General features: G+C 43.4%; 2 protein-coding genes across 11 annotated transcripts in view; one reads left to right on the top strand and one right to left on the bottom strand.

Annotated features, from left to right (window-relative positions):
- The window catches only part of EIF5B (eukaryotic translation initiation factor 5B), a 69,897-nt gene extending 46,374 nt beyond the window's left edge, over positions 1-23,523 (top strand). For both annotated transcript variants that reach the window (XM_010593546.3, XM_023552555.2), the window contains exons 11-24: positions 2,362-2,469; positions 2,659-2,769; positions 9,525-9,592; positions 10,165-10,306; positions 11,930-12,061; positions 12,480-12,662; positions 12,801-12,962; positions 15,312-15,443; positions 17,331-17,462; positions 17,544-17,620; positions 17,725-17,889; positions 19,635-19,773; positions 22,934-23,095; positions 23,400-23,523. In XM_010593546.3, coding sequence (XP_010591848.1) covers positions 2,362-2,469; positions 2,659-2,769; positions 9,525-9,592; positions 10,165-10,306; positions 11,930-12,061; positions 12,480-12,662; positions 12,801-12,962; positions 15,312-15,443; positions 17,331-17,462; positions 17,544-17,620; positions 17,725-17,889; positions 19,635-19,773; positions 22,934-23,095; positions 23,400-23,507 — 1,821 coding nt within the window. In that variant the 3' untranslated portion in view covers positions 23,508-23,523. The remainder of the gene's footprint in view (positions 1-2,361; positions 2,470-2,658; positions 2,770-9,524; positions 9,593-10,164; positions 10,307-11,929; positions 12,062-12,479; positions 12,663-12,800; positions 12,963-15,311; positions 15,444-17,330; positions 17,463-17,543; positions 17,621-17,724; positions 17,890-19,634; positions 19,774-22,933; positions 23,096-23,399) is intronic.
- The window catches only part of REV1 (REV1 DNA directed polymerase), a 114,907-nt gene continuing 99,489 nt past the window's right edge, over positions 11,516-26,933 (bottom strand). For all 9 annotated transcript variants that reach the window (XM_064268463.1, XM_064268462.1, XM_064268460.1 and 6 more), the window contains 4 exons: positions 26,478-26,692; positions 26,202-26,358; positions 25,792-25,894; positions 11,516-25,438 (listed from right to left, as the gene is read on the bottom strand). In XM_064268463.1, the coding sequence (XP_064124533.1) occupies positions 25,327-25,438; positions 25,792-25,894; positions 26,202-26,358; positions 26,478-26,692 (587 nt within the window). In that variant the 3' untranslated portion in view covers positions 11,516-25,326. The remainder of the gene's footprint in view (positions 25,439-25,791; positions 25,895-26,201; positions 26,359-26,477; positions 26,693-26,933) is intronic.

Genomic DNA, 26,933 nt, shown 5'->3' on the forward strand with positions numbered 1-26,933 from the left:
GTGGCACAGTGGTTAAGTGCTACGGCTGCTAACCAAAGGGTTGGCAGTTTGAATCCGCGAGGCTCTCTTAGGAAACTGTATGGGGCAGGTCTACTCTGTCCTATAGGGTCGCTATGAGTTGGAATCGACTTGATGGCATTGGATTTGTTTTTTTGGTAATTTAAATTCACTGTTCCGAAAACTTGTTACATTTATAATTTTCTACACTTGATCCCAGACTTCCTGAGTCAGAATCCCCATTGTGGATAAGAGTCTCTGCTTACATGATTGTAATGCGGCTAGACAGGCATCTCTTCTGGGTTTTGAAAAATACTCGTTATGGAACCCTCCACTAAAGAGCATTAAGTTGTTACTATATTTTCACTGTTATAAACAGTACAGCAGTGAGCAAACACTGTTGTACCTGTACATTTTTGTCCCCTCCTTGTTTCAGGATACTTGGAGATGAAATTTCTGAGTCAAAATCTGTATACCACACAGCCCTCCAGAAAAGTGTATCACTGTCACCAAGTGTGGGAGAGGACACAGTTCTCATCCATTTCAAATCTAATTGAGGCCCTGAGATTGAATTTGAATTGCACCTACTGTGAGGCTGTACTACTTTCAGTGCACGTATACGCCCCACTTCGTGCTCATCACCGCCATCTCACTGTGACACTCCAAGAAGTTTTTCATTCCAGGGTGATTTTCCATGGAAAAAAATCCAGTGTCTAGTGCTAGAAATGAAACTAAAGAGCTCTTACAAAAATAGTTTTTAGCTGGAAAATAATTTTATAAATGACAGTACTTCAGGGTTTTGATGAAAGCCTGTTTCATTTGAATGTTGGCTTTACTATACTTGAAAAGTTGTCATTTTGAAGAACTTTGCTGGCATGTATTCTTGTTTGGTCATCAGAAAGCTGAAGTATTTAGGTCAGTGCTACAGAGAAACACAGTTTGGTTTGAGGAAAATCTTTCTCACAATTATTAGCATACATGGAAGTGATAGTGACTTGGGAAGGTGATACTGTATTTTTTCACAAATAATGCTCCCACATAATAATGTGACCCCACACTTGTAACATGTGGAAATGGTGAAATTTAAAAACAGCTCTGGCACAGTGTGCCCATGCATATACTGTGCACTTCTGTGAAATTTCTAGAGGTGATTTTCAGCCTCATTCACCCACCCTCTCAAGTTGGAGGTAAATCTTATCATTCTGTTCATTTTGCTTACTTAATCTCCTGCTTATGTGCATAAAAACAAGTATGAAAATGTTTCTTTGATCATAATTGTATAATAAAGGTATAAGCCATGGTCAAGAAGTCACGGATCAAGTTTGGTAGTCGCCCATAGTCAGAAGATAAACAATGGAAACTGTGTTTCTCCTATTTCAGGTGATGATTGTAGCTCGTTGGCTCAACATTTGAATGTGAAAACTTCATCAGATCTCTAAGTGAAGCCATTAGGTTAAGTCTGCTTATTTCATAGCTTAATTATGTCATAGCTTAATTACGGCAGTGGTAATTATGTCTTAGCATGAATTGAAGCCAGCAACGTGTAAAAAAAAAAAATTGGCATAGCACGCTGATGAAAGGAATGTTCAAGGGGGTTGTGGGTTGGCAAAAAAAGTGTAAGGCATGCGTTATTTGCAAAAAATGGTAAATGTCGTTGGACTTATTTAAGCTTTGACTTAATAAACGCTCCTGAGGAGGTTTTATAGCCTTTGTGTGCTGGTTAACAGTTTGAAATAAATTACTTTTTAAGAATCTTCACAATTCTTAGGTTTTAGTGAGTTTTTTTAATGCCATAGAGTGCCTTTATATAGACTCCTATATAAGCTAGAGGTTGTACTATATATGACAGAAAAGTCAATTCATTTCGTATTCATTATATTTTGTTAAATTAGCTTTGTACAAAAGTGTTCAGAAAGTTTGAGCTGACACTTTACACAATTCCTACTTATCTTTAACAGTGCTACTTTTTTTTTTACTCTGAAATCTGGAGCCCTGGCAGCATAGTGGTTAAGAGCTCGGCTGCTAACCAAAAGGTCAGCAGTTCGAATCCATCAGCCGCTTCATGGAAGCCCTATGGGGCAGTCCTTCTGTGTCCTATGGAATGGCCGTGAGTCAGAACTGACTTGATGGCACCTAACAACAACACAGCACTCTGAAATCTGTACCATTCAGGTTTGTCCTTGTCCGAAGGTGCTGTGATGGAAATCAGATCGTGAAGTTTACACTGTAAAATGTAATACCATGACATCAAATCAGTGAAGAACTTGGATGTGGCTTGTGGCGTTCTGTGGCCTGGGAAAAATACAGGACAGTGATGATGAGGTTTTGAAATATTTACTTTTGTGATTCTTTTTTCATCCATAGAAACGGAGACTTGAACACAGTAAAAATGTAAATACAGAAAAGCTGAGAGCCCCTATTATCTGTGTACTTGGACATGTGGACACAGGGAAGACAAAAATTCTGGATAAAGTAAGAAAATATTTTATGCATTGATGTGATTTTTTTTAAGCGAATGATACCTTATAAAAAAAGCTAATAAAAACCATAGCACATATAGGGATCTCTGTATAAAATAAGTAAATTACTAATTTCTTATTACTTTTGCATTTCAGTTTTTCCACTTCAAAATACAAACCTGAATTTCCTATCTTCTCACAGCTCCGGCACACTCATGTTCAAGATGGTGAAGCAGGAGGTATCACACAACAGATTGGGGCCACTAATGTTCCCCTTGAAGCAATTAATGAACAGACTAAGATGATCAAGAATGTAAGTGCACTGTCTTTCACATGGGCGTTTTAATCTCTAGCAAAAATTGAGAAAAAAACTATTTCAAATACAGAGAAAAGCACAGAGAACGTGTGACAGAGACCCCTGTGCTCCCCGTGCAGAAATAACGTGTAAACCTTTGCCTGCTTTTGCTTCAGATCTTCCTTTCAGAGAAATAAAACAGTACCTGTTGTAGGAGCGCTCGCTCACACTCCGTTCCTTCCCTCTCTCCCTGGGCAGCCACTATTGAGAAGTTAGAGTATATCATTCTCCTCTACCTTTTAATACTTGACCATGTATCTCCATGTTTAAAAATCCTGTTTCTTCCCCCCGACCTTTCTTTTCCTTCTAACAAATTGATTATATTTTATGTCCTTTATTTCTTTCTCCTGGCTTGGAATTTATTCAGCTTATTTATATTAAATATTAACACCATAAGGAAAATCACTTAAGTATAAAGCTTAGTGAGTCCAACACCTTGGTAAGTGCCATCCTTGCAGGAAGACTGAACCTTGGCAGATACCTCAGAAGTCCTCTAGATGCCCCTTCCTCATCAAAACCCTCTTCTTCCACCCCAGAGCAACTTTGAAGGTAATCTCTACCTTTTAATGTATTCAGGATACAAAATGGTGATATTCCAATCCTGTCATCCATCTTTATTGATTTGATTACTCCTGTAGAGAAACTTTACCTCACCTGTCGATTGGTTACTCAGTGAGAGGAAGCATAGGCAAGGCAAGTAAACACCGGCCCTTACCTTTATTTTCAGCTTTTAAAATAGAGAGTGACCAAGTTGGTTGTGTTTTATATTATTATGAACTAATGGATGTAAACTTTCTTACTCTGTTTCTGTCCATTTCAGTGGTTGTTGATGCTGAGATAGTCCCATCTTTGCCCAGTAATTGGTTCCTGAGTCTTTCTGATATAATTTTTGTAGTCTTAGTCTTTGATTGCATCCACATATCTAGTATCCATAGCAGTGTGTTCAAGGCTCATCTTATACATTTCCCACCCAAGGCCTGGAATGGTGGTTTCTTCCTGAGATCCTGGTCCGTGTTAATGGAAAGTGGTTCTCAGACAGCAGGCAGTGGGCAGAGCGAGGGAATTAAAAAGTGAGTGTGTCTGTGAAGGTAGAGCTCCTCATGAGCTCACACTGGTCCTTCTAACTTGTATTTAGGACTTCAAGGTGTTTGCTTAATTAACCTCTTCCTACGTATATCTCTGGAGTGCTGGTGGCACAGTGGTTAAGGGCTATGGCGAGCTACGGCTGCTAACTAAAAGGTTGGCGTTGGAACCCTCCAGCTGCTCCTTGGAAACCCTGTGGGGCAGTTCTGCTCTGTCCCGTAGGGTCGCTGTGTGTCAGAATTGACTCAGCGGCGATGGGTTTTACTTAAATCTATATCTGTCTTTTGTTCCCCACGTTGAGACTCCTGGGTCTGAAGGACACCCAGGATGGTAGAATTAGAATATCACATAATTACTCACTTGCCTCATCCTGTGTTATACATACATTCTCAGAGTAAGAGTACCGAGACTATCACCTGCGTGGTTACTGAAACAGTTCTTAAAAAGTATTTTTGTGTAGATACCTCCTATTCATTCTCTCTCTGTCAGTTTAGGTCATTTTATTTTAGCAGTTGTACTCCTTCTGCATTGTTGGCGTGTATTGATTAGGATCCAATCAGGAGAGACCCCACACAGCAATTTGAACAGGGAGATTTGGTCTAAAAAATTAAGGGATTGCAGTAATGGTGAATTGGTTAAGAGGGGAGAAAGAGAGAAGAGTAAAGAATAGCTTAGAGCTGAGGGAAGGGTACGCAAAGAAGGAATGACATTGGAGGGAAAATGTTCCCAACGCCAATATTCCGACCTCATTGGAGGGGTATGGCTGAAGCCCACTGGATGTTGGCAAAGTCTGTGTTGTCCTGGGCCAGAGCTGGTCCATAGTCTCAGGCTGATGCTGGCAGACAGAGAACCTACCATCTACCGGGGTGCCAACAGAATTGCCCAGGAAGCTGCCCCAGAGGTTGTTGGCCTGCTTCTGGAAAGCCATCTGGAGTATCCCCTGGATTCCTGGAAAGCTACAGGGAACTGGGAGGTTGCTGTGACTGGGAAGCTCTTAAGAAGTCACCTGGAAGTGAGCTGGGATGCCCGCAGGACTTGTTGGTAGCAGTGCCTTGAATTTGAACTTGGTAATATGGCGGGGTTTTTTGGTTTAATGCCGCTGAACTTGAGGCTCAAAGCACTTTGCAGGGAGGTGCTGCTTACTGCAGGAATACCACTCTCCCAGTGTGGGTTAGTTTGCTGGGGAAATTGGGAGGTGCTCCTTGCTGCTGGTGGTGAGGGTGCCGCCCCAAAGAGCCCCTACACTGCAACCCAGTGAGCTCATGGAACTGGGAAGAGAAAACCTCTTCCTCCTCCAGTGTCCCATGAGCGCCTTCTAATGACAAAGCTTAGTGTTGCTGGTCCTTAAAGGAGAATTATTTATAAGGTCCAGTTCCATTATCTCAGAGGAGGTGAAAGTGGTGAATTTGGAGCTGAAAATTGGTAAATTGATAACTGACACACAGAAAAGGCGTTTTTGCATGCTAGTCTCTGCCTTTATCCTTATTTAGTCTTAGTTCTGCATGTTAAAAGAATGTGAGCTTGTCTCTCTGTTTTTGTTCAAATTTTGGTTTTATAAAAGCTCATTTTCTAGTAGATCCCTGAGGAAAGAATCATGGGAATAATATTTCTTGAGTTTTGAATATTGAAGAGCTATTTTCTTTGCCTAAGTATATTAAATGTTAGCCCAATTACTTCAGGCGAGTTAGATGACAAGCTGATTTCTATCCTTTTTAAGTCATTTGGTCTTTTTGCATCTCGGGTTTACTTCTGGGTGAATTTTCCAGTTACGTGGTGGTGTATTTCAGCATTTAGTTTTACTTCTTTATTTCAGGACTGTTTTCTTGAATAACAACTTTCAGAATTTGTCGTTTGCCTTGCTTTGTTACTTTTCAAGGATTTTGATTCCCCATCGTCATCAGAGTCCTGTCACAGGAGCTGCTTTCTCTCAAATCCTTTTGCTCCCCTTTCTTTTTATGAAAACTTTCCCCCTTCATCTTTTATTTTTCAGGTGTGTTACTCACACTTGTGTTCATTTTAGTTTAATGATTTCTGAAATTCTTTTTTTGTTTAATTTATAATTAATTGTTATTGGTATCTTCAGATAGTCTCTTCCTTCTTCTCCTTTCTCCTTCTGGAGTTAGAATTCACACCTCCTCATTCTTGCCTGGTTTCAAGTGCTTCCTTTTCTACTTAAAAAAAAAACTCTGTTGTGTCCGACTTCCCGTTATTAAGGGTTATATGTCTTGTGGTTTGTAGTTTTTATTGTATTCTAGTCTTCACGTGAAGTTTTTATGTTTGTTAGTGCCATGGCCAATGTGTTCTGGGAGTTTCTCCACAAAGCCGTTTTATGTTTGCTCCTGTCAGCCACCTCTTTCAGTTTTCAGTAGCCTAGAGCTGAGTTTTCATTTTGTAGCTTGGGAGTTGTACACCAGTAGTGTAAATTCAACACAGCCTTGTAGTCAGGTGCTGTTGAGAATGAAACACTGCCCGGTCGTGTGCCATCCTTACAATCGTTGTTATGCTTAAGCCCATTGTTGCAGCCCCTGTGTCAGCCCACCTCATTGAGGGTCTTCCTCTTTTTCCACTGACTCTGTACTTTACTGGTTTTTTTTTTTTTTTTCCTGTACTTTACCAAGTACGATGTCCTTCTCCAGGGACTGATCCCTCCTGACAACATGTCCAAAGTATGTGAGACACAGTCTTGCCATCCTTGCGTCTAAGGAGCATTCTGGTTGTACTTATTCCAAGACAGATTTGTTCGTTCTTCTGGCAGTCCGTGGTATATTCAACATTCTTTGCCAACACCACAAGTCAAAGGCATCAATTCCTCTTCAGTCTTCCTTATTCATTGTCCAGCTTTCACGTGCATATGATTCGATTGAGAATACCACGGCTTGGGTCAGGCGCACCTCAGTCATCGAAGTGACATCTTTGCTTTTCAACATTTTAAAGAGGTCCTTTGTAGCAGATTTGCCTAATGTTATGTGTCTTTTGATTTCTTGACTGCTGCTTGCATGGCTATTGATTGTGGATCCAAGTAAAATGAAATCCTTGACAATTCAATCTTTTCTCCTTTTATCATGATGTTGCTTATTGGTCCAGTTATGTGGATTTTTGTTTTCTTTATATTGAGATGTAATCCATACGAAGGCTGTGGTCTTTGATCTTCATTAGTAAGTGCTTCAAGTCCTCTTCACTTTCAGCAAGCAAGGTTGTGTCATCTGCATAATGCAGGTTGTTAATGAGTCTTCCTCCAATCCTGATGCCCAGTTCTTCTTCATATAGTCCAGCTTCTCGTATTATTTGCTCAGCGTACAGATTGAGTAGGTATCGTGAAAATAGAACCCTGATGCACACCTTTCCTGACTTTAAACCAATCAGTATCCCCTTGTTCTTGTTCTGTCTGAACAACTGCCTTGATCTATGTAAAGGTTCCTTATGAGCACAGTTAAGTGTTTTGGAGTTCCCACTCTTTGCAGCGTTATTTATAATTTGTTATGATCCACACAGTCGAATGCCTTTGTATAGTCAATAAAACATTCTTCCAGTATTCTCTGCTTTCAGCCAGGATCCATCTGACATCAGTAATGATATCCCTGGTTCCACGTCCTCTTCTGAATCCGGCCTGAATTTCTGGTAGTTCCCTGTGGATATGCTGCTATAGCTACTTTTAAGTGATCTTCGGCAAAATTTTGCTTGCATGTGATAATTTTGTTCTGTAATTTCTGAATTCGGTTGGATCACCTTTCTTGGGAATAGGCATAAATATGGATCTCTTTCAGTTGATTGGCCAGGAAGCTGTCTTCCATATTTCTTGGCATAGATGAGTGAGCACCTTCAGTGCTACATCTGTTTGTTGAAACATCTCGATTGATATTCTGTCAATTCCTGGAGCCTTGTTTTTCACCAGTGCCTTCAGTGCAGGTTGGACCTTCTGTACCATCAGTTCCTGATCATATGCCACCTCTTGAAATGTTTGAACATCAACTAATTCTTTTTGGTATAATGTCTCTGTGTATTCCTTCCATCTTCTTTTGATGCTTCCTGCATCATTTAATATTTTCCCCATAGAATCCTTCACTATTGCAACTTGAGGCTTGAGTGTTTTCTGCAGCTCTTTCAGCTTGAGATACGCCAAGCTTGCTCTTCCCTTTTGGTTTTCCATCTCCAGCTCTTTGCATATGTCATTAGAATACTTTACTTTGTCTTCTCGAGCCGCCCTTTGAAATCTTCTGTTTAGTTCTTTAACCTCATCATTTTTTCATTTTGCTTTAGCTGCTCAACGTTTGAGAGCAAGTTTCAGAGTCTCCTCTGACATTCATCTTGGTCTTTTCTTTCCTTTCAACACAAGTTTAGAGTTATGATTAACAGAACACTTAGCACCTCTCTTCATGAACCTAAATTAGAGACCATTTTCCATTTTGTTCTTTGTGCTGCTGGTGTTTTTATACTTCCCCTAACACAGAAGGACCGAAGCCCCTTCAGGCCCTGGCTTATACAGGGATCTCACTTCCAGCCCCTTGCTTCACCTGGTCCTGGGATGGTGAATTCTGTCTTGATAGAATGTTGGACACCAGCCCCCAGGGTTAGAACTTACATTGCAGTCCCTCACTCCCTCAGGCCCCTGAGGTGTAAACTCAAGATGCTTGCTGTCCTGACTCCTTGCTCCCTCCTCATTTCCAGCGCGTGGGGGTTTCCACTTCGGTCTGCGCTTTGTAAATTAAAATTCATTTTGGTTGTATTTTATCTAGTATCAGCCTGTGTACCATATTGCCAGAACATCAAGTCCCACGTCATTTTAGAACATGGGTCAGGAGCAAGGTTTTTATTAGTCGTGTTCTCAGGATAACCTTTACACAGCAAGTAGTTGTAATTCTTTATTGTTCGTATTCAGGAAACTGAAATGGGAATAACTATGGTGCCCAGTAAATACTGACGTATAAAATTTGAAACGTTTATATTTGAATCATTCTGACATATAGTTCAGGAGATAAAAGTTGGAAAAATCATTGGAAGATTAATAAAAGTATAGATAAGCATAGTAAAAATTTTGTTTTTGGTGTGTGTGTAACTTGTCTTTATTTTTAGGTTAAAAGAGAAGGTCAGAGTGAGGGCTGTTGTGATGTTGTTTGCGTTCATTTATGTACTTTTGTCCAGAAATTAAGCATTTATGACATTATTTGAATAAAGCAGGGCATGAATGTATTATTTAAAATTTTAGATCAGTGTGGTACATTTTCTTTAAAATATGCTTGGGGATATTTCTGAGAGTTTAGAATCAGTTTAAAATTGGACTAGATAAATTTTCCAAATACCGAGACCCTGCTCTTGCCTGTCAGCTTCTCGTACGTCTCCTGTCAGATGGTTGCTCTGTTTCTCTGGCACCCCACTTACTACGAATCTGCTCTGACTTAGACTGTACCTTAGAGGGGCTCTTTTCTCATTGCAATTTTTTTTTCCTGCAAAACTTTCCATGTTAATGAAAATACTAACTGTTGTGCTTTGCTGGTTGACTCACTGTTTTAAAACAGTTTATTTGGAAAAGGGAGTAGTGATATTTTTTAGGTTTCATGGCAAAATAATTGATAAAGGAGCTTTCATTGTTCTAGCTTTCTTAAGTTTTGCACTTTCCTCCCATGTGTTTTTAGTTTGATAGAGAGAATGTACGGATTCCAGGAATGCTGATCATTGATACTCCTGGGCACGAGTCCTTCAGGTAAGAGGAGTTTGCGTCTTTTGTCATCGAGCAAACTGCTTGAAACTATTAAGTCCAAAAGGTGAATGGGTAAGAAGACCTGATTAGTCATTTACCTTGGGGTAGCAATTTGAGATCTTTGGTCCCTATAACTGCCAATCTTCATCTGACTCATTGGTTTAGTAGTGTTTTATTTGGATACTAGTTTTTTATGGAATGAAGTTTTTCCTACTTTGAAAGAGCACCTCCTTAAAGTGGAATGCAGAACGCCTAATACACACCTAGTCTGTCTCCTCTGAGACCCATTGGAAGTGGAATAGTACGCTTTTGTGTCCTGGCCATATTCCTCAGTCAAATTGGCAGAAATATTGGTGTCACTTCTAGAACAAACTCATTCCAGCTGATGTCAGTTTACTGCGTCTGTCAGATAAGCATTTCACAAGTTAAGGGCTAATGGCACTTTATAACGATTTAATGTAGTGCTCCTTTTTTTTTTGTTTATTTAGGTTACAAAAAGAAATTAAATTTTTGAATTTGTTCAAGTAGTCATTTCCAGGCTTTCTGTTTACACATCTTCTTCCTCGTTCTGACAGTAACCTGAGAAACAGAGGGAGCTCTCTGTGTGATATTGCCATTTTAGTTGTGGATATCATGCATGGCCTGGAACCTCAGACCATTGAATCCATCAACCTTCTGAAGTCTAAAAAATGCCCCTTCATTGTGGCGCTCAATAAGGTAAGCTCTCCGGAAAAGTGGACTGTGAACACATGCTTCTTTTCTGTGATTTTTTTAAAAGAAGTATCATAGTGTAATTAACATATAATAAAATGTGCCCATGCTGCATATACAGTTCATTGTGTTGTGACAAATTTGTACACACATACAAGCACCATCATACAAAACATAGACCGTTTCCACGTTCCCACAGAGGCCCCTCCTGCTCTTGTGCAGGCAGTCACACCCTCGCGCTGGCCCCAGGAAACGCTGTCCTGCCTTCTGTCACGAGAGACTAGTTTTGCCTGTTTTATAACTGTGCATAGATGGAGTCATACGATGTGTGATCTTCTGAGCCTGACGTCTTTTGCTCGGCCTGTAACTATAGGTTTACCTGTTGTTGCATGTGTCATAGGTTGTCCCTTTTATTGCTGGGTGATAGTCCCTCACGTGGATGCCACCACACTGTTTATCCATTCCCTACTGAAGGACATTTGGATGGATTCCAGTTTCAGGTTATTTATTAATATAGTGGCTATGAGCACGTGTGTACAAATCTGTGCGTAAACATTTGTTTTTGTTTGCCTCGAGTAAATACTTAGGCTCGCTGCGACTTATGGTATGTATGTTCGACTGCAGGAAGCCGCTGCGTTTTTCCAAAGTGGATGTGCCATTTTACAGTCTCACCAGTGATGTCTAGAAAGAAGTTCAGTTTCTTCACATCCTGGTCAACACTTATCCTACCAGTAGCCATTCTAATAGGTGTATAACCAAAAAAAAAAAAACCCCGTTGCTGTTGAGTTGAATCTGACTCACAGCGACCCTATAGGACAGAGTAGAACTGCCCCATAGGGTTTCCAGGGAGTGGCTGGTGGATTCCCGCTGCCGACGTTTTGGCTAGCAGCCACAGCTGTTAATGAGTATGCCACCAGGGTTTCAGTAGGTGTGTGGTGCTGAGTTACTGTGGTTTTCACCTGCATGTCCCTGGTGACTAATGCCAGGAGTGTCTTTTCATGTGCTTATTTGCCATCCTTACCTTTTTGTGAAGCGCCTGTTCAGAGACCTTTGCTCATTTTTTTTTGCTAGATTCTTAGTTGCCTTCATGCGTTTCAGAACTCTGTACATTGTCAATGTAAGTCCTTTGTCAGTAATGTATATTGCAGATATTTTCTCATAGTCTACCGCTTGCTTTTTTTCATTTTCTTAATGGTGCATTTTTAAGAGCAGGAATTTCTTATTTTGGCAAAATTCAGTTTATGAGGGTTTTTTTTTTTCTTATGATTGGTGTTTCTTGTGTTCTATGAAAGTATTCTTTTTTTTACCTCAAGTTTGAAAATTTTCTCCACTGTTTCTAGACATTTAATAGATTTAACTTGTACATTTAGACTGATCTGTTCTCAGTTAATTTTTGTGTAAGGGCCCAGGTTCACTTTTTCCATACAGATGACCTTGGAATTTTTGTAAATATTAATTGACCGTATGTGCAGCTAAACGGGCTGTTGGTACAATAAAATGAGTAATTCATACTTCTGGGTATATACGATTTTTGTATACATTGGGAATTTCCGGGAGCTATTACTCTCAGTTAAATTCCCGAGTGTTCTGAGTGCTTGAGAGGTGTTTCTCATGAAGATACGTTTCCAGATTGATAGGTTGTATGATTGGAAAAAGAGCCCTGACTCTGATGTGGCTGCTACTTTAAAGAAGCAGAAAAAAAATACAAAAGATGAATTTGAGGAGCGAGCAAAAGCTATTATTGTGGAATTTGCACAGCAGGTAAGAAATCTTTCCCTTCTGTATAAAGAGCCTATATCATACGACGGTATTGTTTTCTTTATTTTATCGTCTCATAATGAACTGATCGTTTTCATTAATGCTAGTTCCGTTCCCCTGCTAATAGCAATCCGGTAGTGTTTTTCTTCCCTTTTCCTTCTTCAGATCAGAGCTGGTGTTTCCCAGATCTTCCTTTGTAGTCTGAATGTTTTAATTTAAAAACTCAAGTTGGCTTGGAAAGAAACGACTTTCCTATAATGTAATTAACCCCTACATAATATACATGATCGCCTGTGGAGTGTTTTGAGGAGTTTTAGAACGATTGGCCATTTGCTCATTTGCTTCTAGTTAAGTGTTCCTGTCCTGGACGCTGTCTTCCACAGTTTGCCCTTTTGGAATGATTTTGCTTCCATGTATCTAGGGTCTGAATGCTGCTTTGTTTTACGAGAATAAAGACCCCCGCACGTTTGTGTCCTTGGTACCCACCTCTGCCCATACTGGCGACGGCATGGGAAGTCTGATATACCTCCTTGTGGAGTTAACACAGACCATGTTGAGCAGGAGGCTGGCACACTGCGAGGAGCTGAGAGCGCAGGTGATGGAGGTAATAGCCCAGCTTTTCAGCTCACTGCCTTTTTTCCTTTAACGGGGCTTCTTGGGTGAGCATATTTACTGCTTTTCAGTTTAGTGAACGTGGTCCATTGGAGCATATATTTCACCCCCTTTGCATCCATTTTCCTAGGTTAAAGCTCTCCCGGGAATGGGCACCACTATAGATGTCATATTGATCAATGGGCGTTTGAAGGAAGGAGACACAATCATCGTTCCTGGAGTAGAAGGGCCCATTGTGACACAGATCCGAGGCCTCCTGCTACCTCCTCCTATGAAGGAATTACGAGTGAAGGTAAGCCCAGGTGGTGAGCATTTACAGATGGGGCTTGTACAGTGTGGACAGTCCTTCTGAGATCACTTCCTCCTGTGAGAACGGCAGACTTAACATACAGCACACACACCCCTCCCTCTCCCCATTTTATTTTTGATGTCATCGTAGAGAAGGGACCTCTTGTCAGAGGGGTGTGTGAAAGCATCTGTTACCAGCTCATACCTTCCATGAAAAGTTAGGTAGTACTTCTTTTTGGTTCTACATCGCTAACTACTTTTTCATGAACGTTTCTAACTGTGAAATAAAACATTCATACTGAAAGTACACAAAACTCAGAAGAAAAGCTAAATTACTTAGAAGCAAACCACCAGATCAGGAATGAGAACACTGCTGGCACCTCAGAACCTCCTACATGCCTCGTCCTGATCCTGGTTCCTTCCCACTCCTTGGACCTAACTGCTATCCCAGTGTTTGTGATAATGACCAACATCCTTGCCTTTCTTTAGAGTTCTAGCACTGGAGGGTATATGGCCCTAAAAAATAGAATGAGGAGTTGCCTGCGTTTGGACTTCATACAGATGGAGTCATTCTCAATATATTCCTTTGCGTCTACTGCTTCCAGTTAAAAAAATAATTTTAAGATTTATCCGTGTTTTTGTATATAACTGTAGTTCATTCGTATTTGTTTAGTATTCCGTTGTGTGAACATACCATGGTTGTTCTTGCTGGGAATTGTAGGCTGTTACCAGTTTATTGTCATTATTCCTAATGATTGTTTGCTGCTGCTCTGAGCATCCTTGTGTCGTTCCGTGGCCTGGTTGCCCCTGATGCGTTCCCTAGGAGTGGAAGTGCTGAGTCATTACTTGGTCACGCGCCTAGGAGTGCAAGTGCTGAGTCACTGGTCGCGCGCCTAGGAGTGGAAGTGCTGAGTCATTACTCGGTCGCATCTAGGGGTGGAAGTGCTGAGTCATTACTTGGTCGCACCTAGGAGTGGAAGTGCTGAGCCATTACTTGGTCACGCACCTAGGAGTGCAAGTGCTGAGTCATTGGTCGCGTGCCTAGGAGTGGAAGTGCTGAGTCATTACTTGGTCACACGCCTAGGAGTGCAAGTGCTGAGTCATTGGTCGCACACCTAGGAGTGGAAGTGCTGAGTCATTACTTGGTCGCACCTAGGAGTGGAAGTGCTGAGTCATTGGTCGCACACCTAGGAGTGGAAGTGCTGAGTCATTACTTGGTCGCACCTAGGAGTGGAAGTGCTGAGTCATTACTTGGTCGCACCTAGGAGTGGAAGTGCTGAGTCATTACTTGGTCGCGAGCCTAGGAGTGGAAGTGCTGAGTCATTACTTGGTCGCAGCTAGGAGTGGAAGTGCTGAGTCATTACTTGGTCGCGCACTTAGTGCAAGTGCTGAGTCATTACTTGGTCGTGCACTTAGGAGTGGAAGTGCTGAGTCATTACGTGGCCGCGCGCCTAGGAGTGGAAGTGCAGAGTCATTACTTGGTCGCACCTAGGAGTGGAAGTGCTGAGTCATTACTTGGTCGCAGCTAGGAGTGGAAGTGCTGAGTCATTACTTGGTCGCGCACTTAGTGCAAGTGCTGAGTCATTACTTGGTCGTGCACTTAGGAGTGGAAGTGCTGAGTCATTACTTGGCCGCGCGCCTAGGAGTGGAAGTGCTGAGTCATTACTTGGTCGTGCACTTAGGAGTGGAAGTGCTGAGTCATTACTTGGTCGCACCTAGGAGTGGAAGTGCTGAGTCATTACTTGGCCGCGCGCCTAGGAGTGGAAGTGCTGAGTCATTACTTGGCCGCATGTCCACTTTACTAGATGAGGCCAAACTAGACGATTGTCCACAGTGGGCATGACGGTTCCTACTCTGACCTGCTCTGCGTTAGAGTTTTCATTGTTTCGCATCTTCACCAGCATTTTGGTGCTGTCAGATATTAAAGTTTTTGCCATTCCAGCGGCTCAGTGCTGTTCAGTTTGCGTTTCTTTGATTGCTGATAGGGTCGGTCATCGTTCTGATGTTTCTTAGCTGTGTAAATGCTTCCTTTGCGAAGTGCCCGTATCTCTCCTGGGTTCCCTCCCTCCCGTGGGTAAGCAGGCTTTAGTCCTTTAGGTACTCAGGATACGCTTGTGCGTTTGGTTTCTTTGTGGTGCCCTGTCTGCCCCTACTCTGTGACCTGTCTTTTTACTTTCTCTGTGGTACTTGAGAAAGGGAAATACTTAACTTTAATGTTGAATTTCTCAGTCTTTTATTTCGTGGTCATGCTTTGTGTGTCTGTCTAGAGAAGTCTTTTCCTCCCCCCAGGCTGTGGCGATCTCTGCTGCTGCTAACCACTTTTCAGATAAATGCGCTGTTTTTCTCTCTGTAGAACCAGTATGAGAAGCATAAAGAAGTAGAAGCAGCTCAGGGGGTGAAGATTCTTGGAAAAGACCTGGAGAAAACATTGGCTGGTTTACCCCTCCTGGTGGCTTATAAGGAGGATGAAATCCCTGTTCTTAAAGTACGTACTTTTTGATCTTTTATTTTTTTCTTTGCAAAAGCTATTTGAGTTGTGTTGTACCAGCCAGCAGAGCATACGCTGGGAGTGGTGAATGAAACAGGCCGGGCACCTTTGTCTCGTTGCCTTTTAGCAAACACTTGATGCTTTTAAATTAGTTCAGTTTGTTGCGGTCACAATAATGGGCATAAATATTTATATTATTTAATATACCTAGAATTCTAAAATTTGCACTTTATTCAAATTAAAAATGAATCAAAAGCTAGGAGTTGTTGATTCGGGTTTTATTTTACATACTCTAGTAAGTAGATGAAGCCCTGAGGGTGCAGTGGTTAAAAGCTTGGCTACTAACCAGAAGGTTGGCAGTTCAAATCCACTACCTGTTCCTTGGAAACCCTATGGGACAGTTCTACTCTGTCCTTACAGGGTCACTGTGAGTCGGAACCGACTCGGCGGCACCTAACAACAACAGTAAGTAGACAGAATGGAAGAAAATCTTAGTAGGCGCTGGGACTCACTTTACAGCCGGTCAGCCCATTTAGGAGCGGTCGGCCTACCGGAGTCCAGCGGAGTCTCATCAAAGCAGACTTTGAGCAGTGGTTACCTATTGGCTCACCAAAGAGAAAACCAGTTGGGAGCAGGGAAAGGCTTTTCTGGTGTGCTGGCACCACCGATCTTTTTCTTAAATAATATTTCATTGTTTTCAGTGAAAGTTTTCGTAGCAAATTTGGTTCCCATTTAACAATTTCTACACAAATTGTGCGGTAACATTGGTTACATTTTTCACAAAGTGTCAGCATTCTCATTTCCATTCTGGTTTGTTCTGTTACCAGTAATCTAGTTCCTCGCCCCCTTACCGTCTCATGTTTGCTTTAGAGTAATTGTTAACCATTTGTTCTCATATGGATGATTTTTTAAAGGAGTGAACTAATTCAGTGCTATTTGTGTGATATTCGAGTGACATTATTTTATAGGCCAATCTGTTATTTAGCTAAAAGGTGAACTCAGGGGATAGTTTTGGTTCAGAGTTCAAGGGGCATCTCAGGGTGATAAACTAGAGTCTTTTTTGAGTCTTTGGTTTCTTCCTTTCTCTTTTGCTCCAGGCGAGTAGAGACCAATAGCTGTATCTTAGATGGCTGCTCACAAGCTTGTAAGGCCCCAGACATTACTCACCAAACTAGAATACAGGACATAAACTTTGTGAACTGTATTATGCTGATTGACCAAGTTGTCCCATGAGACTTTGGTCCTAGGCCTTCAAACCCAGAAAACCTATCCTGCGAGGTGTTTGGTTGTCAAAGAAATACCTGTGACTGTACCTCACCATCACCGTGACTTGGGTTGCCATGAGAATTCAGTACTTTAGGGGTAGAGAGAACAGGGAGGTGTCCTTGTCTGGCCGATCCTCAGTATGGAGTGGACCTCTGTGCCTTGAAGGCACTGCCATACTTGTTTACTTGTTTCTGGTAGAAATCCCCATTCAGAGGAGCAGTGAGGGAGGAGACAACAGCTGAGATCACCAGATGAGGCTGTTGCATAGAACAGTGAAGCAGAGCCTTGGGGCTGCCATAGCATGTTTTAACTTTTACAAGATTATTCCTGTCATTTCACCTTCCCCATCCCTGCATCTGCCTTAGTTGCCAGGTGGTACAGAGGGTAACTATTTTAAAGTCAGTAAACCTAAGACAGAAAGTGAAGAGGGATCCAGCTGGGATATGGCCCCAAATCTCCTCCTTTATTCCAGAGCAGTTTCTTTTCAGTCTTGCTCACTCTCAGCCTTCGCTTCATGTTTTCAAGGATGAGCACACATCCAAAAAGACCAAGTTTAATTCTAGGCCACTGAGGATAAAGATATATTTACAACCTTGTCACATCTAATTTCTCTTCAAGGATGAGTTGATCCACGAGTTAAAGCAGACACTAAATGCCATCAAATTAGAAGAAAAAGGAGTCTATGTCCAGGCCTCTACCCTGGGCTCTTTGGAGGCTCTACTTGAATTTCTGAAAACATCAGAAGTACCCGTAAGTAACCGTATGTGATTGTGGTGTGGTTCTGATACCTGATACATCAAGCTAATTCTGAAACTCCCTTTTTGCATACAGTACGCAGGAATTAACATTGGCCCGGTCCACAGAAAGGATGTCATGAAGGCCTCAGTGATGTTGGAACATGACCCTCAGTAAGGCGCTTCTCTTCTGCTCCAAGGCTTTCACACTAGCTTCCTGTGTTCTTACAGCCGTCCTTTATGACCAATTTTGTTTTTCATTTGTTTTCACCTTTCAGGTATGCCGTTATTTTGGCCTTTGACGTGAGAATTGAACGGGATGCACAAGAAATGGCTGATAGTTTAGGAGTTAGAATTTTTAGTGCAGAAATTATTTATCACTTATTTGATGCCTTTACAAAATATAGACAAGACTACAAGAAACAGAAACAAGAAGAATTTAAGTAAGTTGATGCTTTTGCTTGCTTTGGGTCTTTGGCAGTGAAGTTGATTGAGATTTACCAAATACCAGAAAGGTGTAGACAGCAGAAACGTGGCGTTTTCTCATCCATCAGAGGCTGCGTCCTGAAGTGGTGCCGCAGACCATAAATCCTGCACACATGAGCCTTTTAGGCAGCGTGCCAACAAGTCCTTTTTGTAGCCTTTTGGTTTGCTTTTTTAATTTTTGATTTGGCAGGCCTAGGTATCGTTAATGGGTGAGTAGTCGCTAAATTTGGGGATTTTATCCTGTTGGAGTTTTTTTTTTTAATCTGGGACTGAATGGAATGGACGTAACAAGTTAGAGTGTGGAAACTAAGGAAATGGGGTAAAGAATTCTGTGGGAGGCAAGGTCATTGCTCCAGCAACCATGGAGTGCCTGCAGCGTGGGTGGTGCTGTGGTAGTTGCTGGAGGAGTCGGCAGTGAGGCAGACAGGGCACACACCTAGAGCTCAGGGGCTTTCTGATGGTTAGACGAGTGATAGACAAATGAGAAGACAGCGGAGGAAGGCCTGGAGAGGTAAGGAGATGGGGAACGGCTCTTACAGTGGCTGTAGAAGGTACCTTTGTAGGTCTCTTATTTGAGTAGAGACCTGAAGGAAATGAAAGGAGCCACACAGATACCTGGGGAATGTCCACGCAGAAGAAACAGCAAGTTGAAGAAGCCGTGAGGCAGGATGAGTACAGAGATGGGAGGCAAGCCACACTGGTCATGGCAGGTGAACCAGGGGAGCGTGGTCAGAGAAGCTGGCAGGACCCTTATCATGTAGGAGCCTATAGGGCATGGCAGGTGTTGAGTTTTTACTGCTGAGTTGCAGAAGTTTTGGTGGACGTGATCCAACTGATTGTGACATGGCCATAGATTGTCAGCGTCGATGAGGAGACATCAGGACACTCTCTCATCCAGGCCAGAGGTTGCGGGGACTTAGGCCAGAGGGTAGTGCTGACGGCGGTCGGGGAGGGGTGGCTCAGCTGGGATCCTTTTTAAACGTGGAGCCAATTACTGGTCAATAACGAGGATTTTGTTCAGGATTGGTCCTCTTTAGATTATGAAACCTGAAGTGAGAAGAGTGAGATGTCATTTAGAAGATGGCTAAACCAAACCAAACCAAACCCAACCCATTGCCATCGAGTTGATTCCGACTCATAGCGACCCTACAGGACAGAGTAGAACTACCTTATAGGGTTTCCAAGGAGCATCTGGTAGATTTGAGCTGCTGACCAGGGTTTCCAGAAAATGGCTAGGAACCACGAAAGCCTCTTATGCACGTGCTCGTTGCGAAGAAATGAACCTTTCTAGTGGTGCTTTGACCCACCCATCTGGGAAGATGGTAGAGAAAAGGAGACCTGTGGCCTGTAGGGTAGCCAAGTGACAGGGCTGTCAGCAGGCACTTGTGGGCTCAAGGTGTGGCTGCAGGCACATTCGGGAGCAGGGTGCAGCCTTTAACTTGGGCACAAATTGCTTCTAAGACGCAGCATCTTTTAGGGGTGAGCTTAAGAGGGAGAAAGCGAAGACTGGGAAGCAACAGAACGGAAAGAGGGCGGGCAAAGGAATGAGGCGCCATGTACCACACCATGGGCCTGCAGGAAGTTGCCTGCAGCTTCCTGACTGCTCTTCTCCTGGGACCTGGGAGAAGCCTCGTGTGCATCTGTTTGCCGACGTTGAGATGATTCTGTGGCTCGTACACTGAACGTTTTGTTCTTGTTTTAGGCACATAGCGGTATTTCCCTGCAAGATGAAAATCCTCCCTCAGTTCATTTTCAATTCCCGAGATCCAATAGTGATAGGAGTGACCGTGGAAGCAGGGCAGGTGAAACAGGGCACGCCCATGTGCGTCCCTAGCAAAAACGTAAGTTCTGTTTGTACTTTGTCTTCTCTCTGGCCTTTCTTAAAGCAGTAAATGGAGGTCCATGAGTGGGTGGTGGCGGTGGTAGGTGCTGTCAAGTCAGCTCCGACTCACAGTAACCCTAGAGGACAGAGGAGAACTGCCCCCCAGCTTCCAAGGAGCGGCTGGTGGATTTCAGCTGCCAACCTCTTGATTAGCAGTCAAGCTCTCAACCACTGCACCACCGGGACTCCCCAGGAGTGGTAGCAAACAAAGCTTTAGAACCGCGTCATCCACCTCACAGCAGAACCACCCAAACTCGAGGCTCTGCTCCTCCAAGCAGCGTGCTTTCATCTGGCTGTGGAAAGGAGACCAGGAGGAGTTTGAGTGTTTGCGGAGCCTTCATGCTGTGTGGGAAGCTGGCAACGCTCTCTTATCGATTCTAACATGCACCGTTTTTTGCGTTTTAACTGCTTTGAAACCAGGATGCATATGACAGTGTTATATTTTACACTCCTCTTAGCCAGAGGGCAGTCACGGCAGTTTTGTGAAAATCTGGTGAGCTCCAGAAAGTGGTTATCTTAGGTTTGATGAAAGTGTGTCTAGTTACAGTAGGGCTGCCTTTCGGCTTTTTGCCTTGTCCGGTTTTTGATGACATCTTAAATAAGAGGTGGCGTGACAGCCGTATCAGTGAGTTTTAAAATGTGTCCCCCCTATAGGTAAAAATTCACTTTCTTTCATGGACACTTTCTGTCGGTTACTGTTTCTCAGAGCCGGGTGCTGGCTGTCCTCCTGTTGCTTTCTGGGGGTTGGTTGTGGCGCAGGCGTTTGCTTTCTGCTGTAACTTCAGCAGTGGCTCTCAAAGGGTGATGCCCAGGCCAGCAATGTCAGCTGCCATGAATGCATATTCTCAGGCCCCATCCCAGACCTACTGAGCAGTCTGGTTTTAGCACACCTTCCTGGTGATTCTGGTGCATGGTCGGTCAAGATGGAGAACCGTTGTGGAAAGTGTTAATTATGCTCACTAGGCGTTGGTGTTCCATGCTTTACCTACATCTCGTTTTCATTTCACAACAATGTGATGATACTGTTACCTGAGCATATTTTACGGAAGAGGAAACCGAGTTTCCAAGAGGGTGACTTGCCAAGATCACCTCGCCGTTCACCACTGTCCTGTGATGCGTAGACTCTGAGCCAGGGCCTCCTTCACCGCTGCGCTACTAGTGATGCTGGATAATGAGAGGATTTGGGTTCTCTGCTGATAGCAGTTGAAGGTGATGACGCCTTCTGTAATTTCAACCTAATATTGCTAAACATCAGTTTTCCTTAAGTCAGTGCTGAGATCAGTGCTTCAGCGAATGAAGGGTGAAGGTAGTTTACAACGTTTCAAGACTAGGGAAAGTTCAAACAGCAGTGTAACGAACGCCCGTGTGCCTCCCTCTGCGTCCGCCTGGTACCTAAGGGAGCAGGATTCCGTAGTGCCCGCCAGCATCTCGTGATCCTCGTTCCCGTTTCCCCAGCTGTCTGCCCCGCAGCTCGACTCCGGGATTTATGCATCGTGTCTTGCATTTGGTTGTTTTAATCTCAATCAAAAAACCATCTCCCCACCTTTTCTGAAGAGTGCAGTTGTTTTGCAGCGGGCTACTACTCAATCTGGACTTGTTTCCTCATGACGAGACAGCACACGTCACGTCACAGGCGCTCCTGTGCGCCCTTCTTGCAACAGGTTGTCTGTAATGGGCTCACTCTGTTAACTCCCTCAGACAGATCTTGTCCCCTTTGTAATCATGAGGTCACCTCTGAGGTTTACCGTGAGTCCCCGAGAACACTGTTAACTCTCTCCCTTAGACAGATCTTGTCCCCCTTGTAATCATGAGGTCACCTGTGAGGTTTACCGTGAGTCCCCGAGACACTGTTAACTCCCTCCCTTAGACAGATCTTGTCCCCCTTGTAATCATGAGGTCACCTGTGAGGTTTACCGTGAGTCCCTGAGACACTGTTTCTCAGCAACCTTTATCCCAGTGGTTTTAGTACCTGCTGGTTGGTGATCCTTGTCTCATCAGTTATTAAATAGGAGGCTGCAAAACGGTGGCGTACCCCCCCACTTCTGCCAAGCATCTGTCAAGAATCCTGGTGGTGCAGTGGTTAAGAGCTTGGCTGCTAACTCCAAGGTCGACGGTTTGAATCCTCCAGTCGCTCCTTGGAAACCCTATGGGGCAGTTCTACTCTGTCCTATAGGGTCGCTGTGAATCGGAATCAACTCGACGGCAACAGGTTTTTATGTACAGACTCAGTGTTTTGTTTTTTTAAATTAAGTGTTGTTACAATCCATTACCATCATTCTTTTTGATACTCAAATTGCCCCAAGTTTAGTTAGGAGCCCGTTCAGGCTGGTTCCCTGCCACATGGCACTCTGGACATTCCCTTCCTTTCTGGCGTGATAGAGTGCTTCAGGCTTATCCAGCACTTTCCTTGCCCAGACCTGCCTGGTTCCTTCAGTGGAAATGACGCGGAACCATCTGAACACCACTTGCCACCCCAAGCCAGGGGGTCTGCCATTTCAGTAGCCTGCGTTGGGAGAGTTGTTTCAGGAATTATGTGGGTGTGCCCAACTTTCACTCTAACACTCTCTTGTATCTTCTCCCAAACTGTAGCTCACTTGCTCAAAGCTTCTCCCATCACCCTTAGGATAAAATGCAGGGTTTTGATTGTGGCTTTCAGGCCCTACATGATCTGTTCCTGGCTGCCTCTCAGATTCCATCTCCTACGCACCCCCTTCTCACCACACCTCGCTTCGTCCACTCGGCTGCATCGGCTGTTTGCTGACTACACCATGGTTGTTCTCACTCAGAATCATTGTGCCCGGGGCTCCCTCAGAATGTGGTACCTGCCCAGTCAGAGGGTAGAGCAGAGTAGAAAAGACATGGACTTAAAGTTTGACAAAGCGTATAACACTCTTCTTTGGTCCTTACAACCTTCTGGTGTAGGACGTAGGGCACGTGGTGGTGGTGTCCCACTTACTAGCGAGAATGTTACATCATAAAGGCCATGAGTGATAAACCCAACACAAGAGAGCCAAGGTTTTTAAAATGGGCTCTTTTGCTCCAGTCTTTATTTCAGCTTTTTCCTAGTGCCCGTGACTGGCATGATCCCATACACCATAGTTACTGTCCTTATTTTACAGTTTGTTGACATTGGAATAGTAACAAGTATTGAAATAAACCATAAACAAGTGGAAGTTGCAAAAAAAGGACAAGAAGTCTGTGTCAAAATAGAACCCATCCCTGGTGAATCCCCTAAAATGTACGGAAGACATTTTGAAGCTACAGACATTCTCGTCAGCAAGGTAAGCACTTAGGAGTCACCCTTGCCCAGTAGCGCAGGGGGCTGGCGTGTGAAGGCCTGCGGTTTGATCGTATTTCCCCTTAGGGCTGATCTCTGGAACAGCCTTATCTTGTTGAGGAAGGTCCTCCCAAGTAGAGCGGCACTAGCCAATGTTAGGCTTCTCCATCCCCTGCTCCCCTACAAGCAGGCAAGCACTGGGCAGCGTTTGCCGACAGACCACGGGTCCACACGCTTTGCTGTGGCACCTGCATGGCTGTGGGAGCAAACCTGGTGGTGGTGACCCTGTTTGTGCCTGGGCCTTGCAGATCACCCGACAGTCCATTGATGCTCTCAAAGACTGGTTCCGAGATGAGATGCAGAAGAGTGACTGGCAGCTTATTGTGGAGCTGAAGAAAGTATTTGAGATCATCTGATTTTTCCATCTGGCGCAGGAAATGGAGTCAACGCAATACTATGTTGTAGTACCACCGACAAAAATGGAACGGACTCTGGACACTGATGGACTTGGGTGTATAAAATGTTTTCCATGAGAAACCAAGAAACTTACACTGGTTTGACAGTGGTCACTTACAGTCCCCACAGCTCCAACGTGCCTGCTCACCTCGCCCACCCCTTTCCCCACCCTCCACTGGCTGCTGTTTTAAAGTCCGCCCTCCCCTAAATTGGAATTTTTATTACACATCTAAAGCTCCTTCAGTTTTCTACTGATTAAATCAGTCCTGCAGTATTTGATTATACTGAAGCGTCTGCAGATTTTGTGATTCCTGGGCTTTTTGATGTAAGGACTACTTTATTTATGCATATTCTTCCCACAGTGGTTTTTCCAGCTGCCTTCTGCCATAGGCCCTTAGAAATTTTTTAAAATAGACAATGAGGCATTCTGGTATTTCTTTACTTGCTTTATGTGAAACCATGGTGTAAAACATAGCTGGCTGCTTTCTACTGCTGGTCCAGTCGTGAGAGTCCACTGTAATCATTACAGTTCAGAACTACCCATAAAGAGAGCAGACGTTGCCCGGTCAGTTCCGGTAGGCTTCCGAGGCAGCACAGCCTCTCATCCCATCCGTCATCTGCAGCACAGTCTTCTACCAACACAAACGATTTTATTAACTGTCATACTTCGTGTACCTCGTACATGTTAACATTTTTTATACTGGAAAATTCTATCATGCAGACATTTTCTAACGAGATGACTTGGCAATAATAGGGAATTGATTAACCGTATTTGGGCTTTGTGCTTCTTTTTAAGTGGTTGCTTTTAGTAGTAATCTGATTATAGCTGGGTTTCGCGGTGTTCCCGAAGACTGTGGGGATGGGTCCAAGTGAGCATAGACTCCTTTCCCTGAGTTAGGAAATTACACTAATAATGAGGTTAATTCTTGTCACAGCTCTGAGATCTGACTGCCTATTTATAGCACCCCGTTGAAGTCTGTTTTGGGGTGTGTGTTTGAAGAAAAAGTGCCAAGTATTCACTGGCAAAGAACTATAAACTATATTTTTAAAGTGTTATGGTGGAATAGCATAGAAAAATATTTTATATACATTTGAAAGTCTGTACTCATTATTACTGAAGTTTCTCCAGGGCCAGGAGAGGCCAAGCAAGTGCTCGAAACTACCTGTAGGACACAGTTCACCCAGGAAAAATGAAAGCGTTACCTGTGTGTAGGGGTAATGTCCTAATTCAAAATATGTAAAGATTTCTCTCAGCATTCTCTTATGTTCACGCCTGGGGAGAAGAACTGTAAGATTGTTCACGAAGCTTAACCCCTCCTTGGAACCAGTGGGATCCTGGTCTGGGACTGCTCAGGAATTTCAAAGCTGAGCACAGAGCCTGTAACAGTCTGGCCCAGAGGTTTTTCAGCCCTTAAGTATAATAAAAATAGTTCAGCATTTGCTTTCTAGAGTCTTTTTAAGGATTCACAAAAAGGAGCCTGTACAAAATATACATACAGTTCTTTATTAAACAACTGTAAACACTTCACTGTAAAAATCCATAAAACTTTATAAACAAACATTTTGTAAATTGAATCTATGCTACAGTAAAAGAATTAACACAATTATTTACATGCAATACTGACAAATTTTGGCACTTTTTGAAAAGAAATGTACAAAACACTCGCTGAAAGAGAAATGTGAAATTATAAAAACTCAGAGCATTACTGTCATGCACTTTGCAAATACCTCACAAGCGCTTGTGGCTCGCGAGCAGAGGGAGCGCCAGGCTCCCAGTGGTTACGTCACTTTCAGGGTGCTCCCGTAGGTCTGCTGTAACACCACCTGGACGTTGTCGAGAATAAAGTCAAAGGCCATGTTCCAAACTGATTCCACGGACTGCTGCATCAGCCTGAGGGCAGGGAGGGACGTCATCAGGGTTTAATAATTTTACATCTTATTTACAGTGTAAGAATCAACCTTAGCGAAAACAAAGTCCCAGAACACACAAAAGAAAAAGGTACTTGTGGAGGTTTTAGTCACGTATTACCTAAGCCCTGAGGAGGAGGAGCTCATTCTGACCTGTTTATTCCCCTGTCAGCTGTGGCCATTGGTTTCTCTGGGATTCACAGTACAGGGCATCTTTTTTCTCTAAGCCTAACGGGGCAGTCACCCACTGATTCACCGCCAGCAGTCGACACTTGCTCACACCCGCTTCCGTTAGCTACTGGGACACGCCCCCTTTTCCTTTTTGCAAAGAAGTACCTTTTCATGTATTTTATAACTAGATCCAGTTTTTCCAAATCTTTTTCCTCAATCAGATCAGTGCAGTATTTTACGACCTGCAGGATGTCTTCTTCCATGGGGTCTAGGGAAGGGAGAAACCTCCAGTGAGAACCAGTGTCTTTTTTGGAAGAGAGAGGGAGAGGTGAGCAGAGACAAAGGAAAGCTGCATTTCCACAACCAGGTCGCTGACCTAAAGCTCTCCCAAGAATGGGATACAGTAAGGGACTTTCCAAAGCAAGCCCAGATTTCAAAAGGTTGGGGTCGCCAGGTTTAAGCTTATTAGATTCAGAAAAGTGAGTTAAAATCTAGGTTATCTGTTCATTTTCTGAAATAACAGGATCACAGATTATCAGTCTAACGCCACCTCACCGAGGCGAGGCCAGGCCAACCTGAAATAGTGGTTATCCACTCTCTGAGCAAGGTCTTCACGTCGTTAAACTCCACGGCTCCAGCCAGGTTAGGTGCTGGTGGCCTAGCGCAGCCGGACAGGTCCCTCTGCAAGTCGGTAAAGCCGGGCACGCCTGAAGCTGAAGCGCTGCGCTCTCCCTGTTACGAAGAACAAAAATATCTGTGACACAAGGTGCTGTATTTACACAGCAGTAAATCCCTGAAAAGCTGAAAACAGGAAAGGGAGAAGTTTTAAAATGTTTTGAAGAAAACAGTACCAGGGGTTTTTCACACGCAGGGCCTTCTTGTTTCAGGAAGTCATCAAACTTCTGGGGACTCCCGCAGGGCCCGGGCAGCGATTTTGCAGGACTACTTAGCTTGGTTTTCAAAGGACTCTGAACCTTTTTCTTGGGGCTGATGGGGTTTTTTTTCTTGTTTCTTTTTTTTTCTTTTATTGCTGCTGGTTTTAGCTGAAGTAAAGGATTCTTCGGCACTAAAAGCAGACAGACATAAGACCGTCAACAAATGTTTCCAGAGAATACATGCGTTCTCTAAGAATGGTGTTTTTAAGGAAGTACAGGGACAAATCCAACTTGGACTTTCCCAACATTTTACCACACTGTTGTTATTCCCTTCAGATATTCTGTCCCTAACGGAACTAAGAGCGTAGACTCCAGCTGTCATATAGTAACGACACACAGCAATGCTTTCAATCCTCCCTGTCCTTTCTGTCA

Source organism: Loxodonta africana, chromosome 15 (assembly GCF_030014295.1).
Source record: "Loxodonta africana isolate mLoxAfr1 chromosome 15, mLoxAfr1.hap2, whole genome shotgun sequence".
In the NCBI taxonomy this organism is placed as follows: Eukaryota; Metazoa; Chordata; class Mammalia; order Proboscidea; family Elephantidae; genus Loxodonta; species Loxodonta africana.